The 6,950-nt window shown below is 34.1% G+C and overlaps 1 protein-coding gene across 1 annotated transcript; it reads right to left on the reverse strand.

Moving 5' to 3' along the window:
• Positions 1-598: 598 nt before the first annotated feature.
• Positions 599-1,086, reverse strand: LOC113343210 (histone H4-like). Its single transcript, XM_026587480.1, has one exon. The coding sequence runs from the start codon at positions 1,048-1,050 to the stop codon at positions 721-723; it is 330 nt and encodes a 109-aa protein (XP_026443265.1). The 5' UTR covers positions 1,051-1,086; the 3' UTR covers positions 599-720.
• Positions 1,087-6,950: the final 5,864 nt, after the last annotated feature.

The raw sequence follows: 6,950 nt of genomic DNA on the forward strand, positions 1-6,950 counted from the left end.
TAAATCTTAAAAAACACAGAACGAGCATTAGCACAATTAAGAAAAACAAAGAAGAATTTACAATTATGAGTTTTGGGTCTTAAACTTCAATTAGGATTAGGTACTATGATAAATAACTTTACAATGTTGCTAAGAAGAAGTTAGAAAATTCTAAAGTTCCAAAATATATGAGAAAGAGATGATCTTCATGAAGAATCTGTTTCACCAAGAGAAAATAAGTGAAAATAATGGAGAGAGGGCAATAGAATTCTCTTCTTTTCGGTTGTTACAAAAGAGAACAAAAAATACAGAAGAGAGAGAAAGTTAACCACATGATTTACGACAACTCAGCTTGCCACGTCAGTTTGGGCGCTGAATGGGGTGCCGTGTAGCAAAGCCATAAATAAATAAATCTAAGCAAAACCCAACAAGTACATTCTTCAACCAAATAGAAGAGCAACAAAATTAAAGAAAGGAATCGAGGTATAAGCTCACGCTCAGTAATTTGAGTAATTCGATATAGAAACTAGTAAATTGAAATCAAAATAAAAAAACAACCTTTTTGGTGCAGGACATGAAATAGTTAATTGAAATCAAAATCAGTAATATTAGCTGATACTGGATTTGCTGATGAAGAAATTGAAAATGAGAGAAAAGATTGGATTTAGTTAATCTCCGAGTACATTTGAAACCCAACAAAAAAAATATTAAAGCCTAATTTCAACATCTTTTAACAAAACCCTAACCCCCAAATCCATAGAGGGTTCTTCCTTGTCTCTTAAGAGCATAGACAACATCCATAGCAGTAACAGTCTTTCTCCTAGCATGTTCAGTGTAAGTAACAGCATCACGAATGACATTCTCTAAGAAGATCTTAAGAACACCTCTTGTTTCTTCATAAATCAATCCACTGATACGTTTAACACCACCTCTTCTTGCTAATCTTCTAATAGCTGGTTTAGTGATTCCTTGAATGTTATCTCTCAACACCTTCCTGTGTCTCTTTGCTCCTCCCTTTCCTAATCCTTTACCTCCTTTCCCTCTTCCTGACATTTTATTTTCACTCCACATAAATTTTCTCTCTTTCTCTGATGAGTGATTTGAGATTTGATTTCGATTTGTGTTTTCTAATCTGAGAAGAGATAATGGATTTTATAATACTTCTAGTTTGATTATGTTCGTCAGATTTGGTTAGGATCCGTATGAAGACTGTTTTTTCTATTATATTCGTTGGATTAGAAATGCTTGAATTGATTGGTGGGAATAACGTTGTTCGGATTGAGGTATTAAATCAACGTTGGTATGTGAAAGTAGGAGACTGTTGACCGTTAGATTGATGCTCGATCCGTGTCTTATGTTTTACCTAGAGTTGGTTCGTTGGATTAACGAATTGGTATTGTACGAGAGCTTCCTCCGTGCTTGTTGGCAAATTCCAAGTCATGCCGTGCTTGTTTTGCAAATGAGTCTCACCCTTATCTCAAAAAGCATTGCTGGACACACCGAATAAAGCACTCACGGTTCCAGGAATGCACTTAGCGGAAATCCGACGGTCTCGAATAGTTTTTCAGCATTGCGATTAGAGCTGTGAAAGTGGGTCCATTTCTCTTTGTCTCTACCGGTGCATTTTTTGGTGCTTAATTCGAAGTGTATTTATCATTTTCGTTTAGTTCTTGCAGGAAAAAATACAATAAAAAATAGAAAGGTTGCATTTCTGGTCATGGTGTGCGATATTTTGTTTTATTTTTATTTTGATTGAAAAGTTGATTATATTAATCATTAGATATATTCTAAGAGATTAGCAATTTCTTGGGTGTTGAAATAGTTGGGGAAGTTTAGCTCCCGCACTGCTGGATCAAGTTTGATCTAGCAGCATTTAAGCCACAAAGTTGGCTACTTTTAACGTCACCAAACTCTAAGGTTAACTACAATTTGCTTATCGTGTTTTTAAAAGGTTTTCTCTATTTGTTTTCTAATTGGTCATGGATTATGCGGTTTGCATTATTCCAGTTTTTTTGCATCTTTCCTTTTTTGTGTTCTCATCTTTCATCTCACCAGATCAGAGTCATCGAACTCAGTATCATAACTTCCGTTTTATCCAACGCAAAATATTTGTGAAAAAATAATACCAATCCAAAATCAAACATTGCTTCAAAAGAAAAAGAAAAAAAACAAAAGAAAATCAAACACTGCTTCAAAAGAAAACGAAGAAAAAAAAACAAAAAACAAAATCAAACAAGTTTGATGAACCACTATCGCCGATGTAATGATCAGAATGTTTGCACCGGTGACTGGTCATGGTATTGTTTGTGGCGTGAATTTGTTTCTTTTCCTGTAAAATTCTGTCAAACTCCATATATTGTTTCATTAAATTGATCAATACCTTATTACTGTTACACAATCAATCGGCACTTGACCCTATTCAGTTGAAATTTAAAGAAATTTTGCATTCAAACCTTCAAGCGATAAAACAGATAATTGTTGTTCATTAATTAGCATTCATATCTTTCCATTAACAACAAAAACACAAAGCTTCAAAAAAAGCTAGAAATGGGAGTTTCCAATTAAATTGGAGTACAAATTCGTAAACATAAAAGTCTCAACAATTTTTTTCTAAATGTTGCGTCGTTACTTTGATATGGTGTGAATTTTTGATAGCAACATAACACGGTATGATATATCACAAAAAATATAAAATTTGATGGAATGACAAATATGCAAATGAAAGTGGTGAAGATTTGAGGCAAGAAAAAGTCAAAATTCTCTGTTAACCATAGTTAAAGTTTCCTGGTTAGATGATGTCATATCTAACAAAATAAAATAGTTTAGATGATGTCATATCTAGCAGTGCTAGATCAAAATATTTTCCAAATAGTTATACGAAATACTAAATACTTTCTTTTTGAACTCTTTAATTTAACTGAGTCGACATATGTCGGAGATGTTTGATGCACACCTCTTTTGCCATAGAGTCAGTCGCGGAATTATGTTCTTTGTTGATGAATTGGAAGCGCGCCCGTTGAAGGTTTTTAGTATATTACCGCCTTTTCAATAGTGTTTTCTGATTTCTACGGAATCTTCATATTTCCTTTATTGACAATATCTGCAGAGTGCTTGTAATCTGTCAAGATTGTTACATTATATAAAATATTCTTCATTAGCCATATACCTGCCATAAGCAAAGTCGTTGCTTCTACTTGTAAAGCCAAAGTTGTTTTCTACAATCCCACTATTATGTGCATGAAAGATTCATGATCCACCGAAAAAAAATAAAGAAATATCCCATAAATAAGTTCTCCTTCTTGAAAGATGTGTCTACGAAGATTATCCAATCATATTCTATTGACGACCAGATTGACGAATTAGATAATCAGGTGTGATCGAGTTCTGATCTTTTGGGTAGTATAGTTTAAGAACTTCCGGATTTGCTCAACCAAGAATTTCGAGTCTGGAGTAACTTCTTCAAATATTGTTGAACATCTATATTTCCAAATGAACCATAAAGTTGTTGCAATTTTATCAAAACTATGCAATAAAACCTCAAAGGAAATCCAATCCAAGATCAACCACTTATTGAATCTGACAAAATTTGGGTATTAATTGCATCTAAATAAAAGGAGAACCAAATTTCTTTCACAAATGGACATCGCCTAAATAAGTGATATTTTGTTTCCTAAGCTTGTAAATTACATATAGAACACTCCAAAGAGACGGTCGGATATGTGATGCTAGTTTATTTGAAGTGGGTGATGCTTTTTGAACTAATTTCCACATGAAGAGTTTAATTCTCGACATTACCGGTAATTCCAAAATCTTATGCCAAGAGTAATTTGGGTGATATAGAATTTCCTAATCTTGGTCCACCAAGTAGTTATAAATATTTCTCACTATGAAAAGCCCTAATTGATGATGTTTCCACCTGATTTTATATCTCCTTTTTTTTCTCCTTTATTTCTGGGATGAAAAGATTATTGATCTTGGCAGGATCTCATCTTTTCTGCGGGTTTATTAACTCATGTACCATTTTTGATGGTTGGGAGAAACTTTTTCGACTGATGGAACTAGTCGAGACTCGGGCAGAATTAGAGGTTCTAGTTTGGGTTTCCATTTCTTAGTGTCTAACAGCGGTGCGGAGCCTAATAAGGCATTGACTTCACAAATAACACTATCATCATCAAAATCATACCCAAAATGAGCTAATAAAACCATTAATGGATCTTCCGAGTGGCTCTTGCAAAATCCTTACGAGTGCATACTTTCTTTTCGCCCCCGACACTTCAGGCTAAGGTACCTAAAAAAATCAAAAAAATGCGTAAAAAGAACCAAAAGAAATCTAAAAGAAGAACAAAAAAAAATTATGTACAAAAAAAAAGTAAAAAAAATAAGTTATATACAAAAATTGATATCAATCAGAGAATATTATGCAACCACTCCCCGGCAGCGGCGCCAAAAACTTGATGTAGATTTTAGATAACCAAAATTAATGATTAAATGAAACCCAGTTATATCCGCAAGCGCACAGGTCAATAGTAATATAGATAGGTAATGCTTTAAAAACACTACCCATGAAGCGAAGACAACTATAACGGAGAAACAATATTTGAAAAAGCATGGAATATACTTTTAAAGATTAGTAGAGTTTGCATAATTAATTGGTGGAAACCGAAAATCCTAATAACCCACACTCGTTTTGTTTATCTTTAAATTATTTATCATTTCATTTTGTTCCGAATTTCTAAAAATCCTTAAAACATTATCTTGTTGATTATTTAATTTTTTGTATTAGTTGGTAGAGTATTTCACCCTCCCTGTGGGAACGAACCGCATTTGCTATCTATATTACTATTGACCTGTGCGCTTGCGGATATAAATGGGTTTCATTTAATCATTAATTTTGGTTATCTAAAATCTACATCAAAAACTTGGTAGGATCGGAAACCTACAATAAAATACTGCAAGTGCACAGTGTCTAACTATTAGGACAATGGCAAGTACAGGTCGTTCCCACGAGGAGTGTGAAAATACTACTACTAAATAATATCAAAAGTAACTAATCGACAAGATGATGTTTTAGCAATTTTTCAGAAATTTAGAAAATTTGAAATGACAATAATTCTAACGATAAACAATATGGGAATGGGTTGCTAGGGTTTTAGGTTTCCACCAATTAACTATGCAAACTCTACTAATCTTTAAAAATATAATTCCATGCTTATTCAAATACTGTTTCTCCGCTATAGTTTTCTTCGTTTCATGGATAGTGATTCTAAAGCATTGCCTATCTATCCTTGCATACCACGTCAAGGGATTTAACCGAAGCACGCAATATCAATTCAAAAGCATAAATAATCTAGAAAATCACATCAACAATAAAATACCAAGCCAAATGAAGAAGAACTACTAATCAATCAACTCATTATTAAGCATATAAATGTAGAGTTTTCATAATAAAATTGGGTTCTACCAAAACCCTAACATGAATTAGCTAGACATAGCTTTCTCAAAAGCCATAAAAGTATCTCAATAAAACTCTAGCTAATCAAAAGAGAAAAATGAAATCAAAATTCTCAAACCCTAAGCACGACTGTATAGCCGCAGCCTCCAAAGAACTCCAAAACGGCCTCCGTTTGTAGCCTCTCTCCCCCCTCGTATAAAACTCCTCAGCACCTTATATAGCTTCTCATGCACAAGAAATCTCTTCCATAACTAAAAATATTTTTCATTACTCGGCATTAAGGAAAATATTAGAGGGAATATCTTCTTACCTTTTAAACTTCCAAAACCAACAAGAACTCCTTCTTCTATGTTCTACACTTCCACACGTTTCTGAGTTGGCAAAGAAATCTCTTTCAATCAATAGAATATATTCCAGAGAGTAAAATCTTCTCTCACAGTTCACGTATCTCCCATAATCAATTCCAGAATATCAAGTATTTATCACGTGAAATCTTCTTGCATACCATTCCTGTTTTAATGCAACATGATATTCCCAATCAATTCCAGCGAAAAGATCCCAACAAATCAGCCCAGAAATCAACACAGGAAGTTACGCAATCTGAAACTATTTTCCTGCTAAAATGTATTCTTTAAACAGTGAAGAAGATGGTGATGATTTCCCCTTATCCAGTGATAGGGTGCGGATAACACGTTTCTTTCGGGGTGCCTCAGGCAACTTTTCGAGCCGAATTTCCACACATGTTTATTTCTCCAAAAACACCTACACATACACAAAAACACCATAATAAGTACAAAATCGAGTACCAACATGGAGATAATTGAGGACAACTTAGACACAAAAATGTGTCTATCAAATACCCCTAAACTTATTATTTGCTAGTCCTCGAGCAAAACAAAATAAAAAATAAAAATAAAACCGAGTTAGTCTCGGGTGGGTTTAACAGAGGTGTACCCACACAAACCATGACTTCTAATTGGTAACAAGTATCTAAAGAGCTATGAGGACATACATATTCTCAACCCATCTCCAAGTAACTAGAATGCCCGAGAAATTAAAGGTGTCAGCTCTAAAGCTGACTGAAGAAAAGGGGAGACACATCCATACCACTGCTAGATAAAGAGATATCCGCTACACAGCTAGATAAACATTGTAAGATGCGTTCGCTGCTTTACAGCTGCATAAGATTAGGAGAGAGATAAAAATGAGAGGGACATCTGCTACACAGCTGGACTAATTACCTGTGATGAGTTAAACCAGTGATAGAAAGATCTTGTGCCAGATTGAAAGCAGACTAACAAAGCAACCAAAATACATCTTTCTTCGACTCTCTCACAGTGCTCAGTGGAAACAACGCCTTCTTCGGTCTTCAACTGTTGATGATAAACTCTCGAACCTCATAGAAACCTTGATAATTAACTTTTCTCTTCAATTTCTTGCTTGACTTATAAATTTCTTCTTCCCTATGGCCTTATTGAACAAAAATAACGTAATGATGTTTCATTTTTCTTTTTTTTTT

The sequence above is a fragment of the Papaver somniferum genome, unplaced genomic scaffold, assembly GCF_003573695.1.
Source record: "Papaver somniferum cultivar HN1 unplaced genomic scaffold, ASM357369v1 unplaced-scaffold_57, whole genome shotgun sequence".
Lineage (NCBI taxonomy): Eukaryota > Viridiplantae > Streptophyta > Magnoliopsida > Ranunculales > Papaveraceae > Papaver > Papaver somniferum.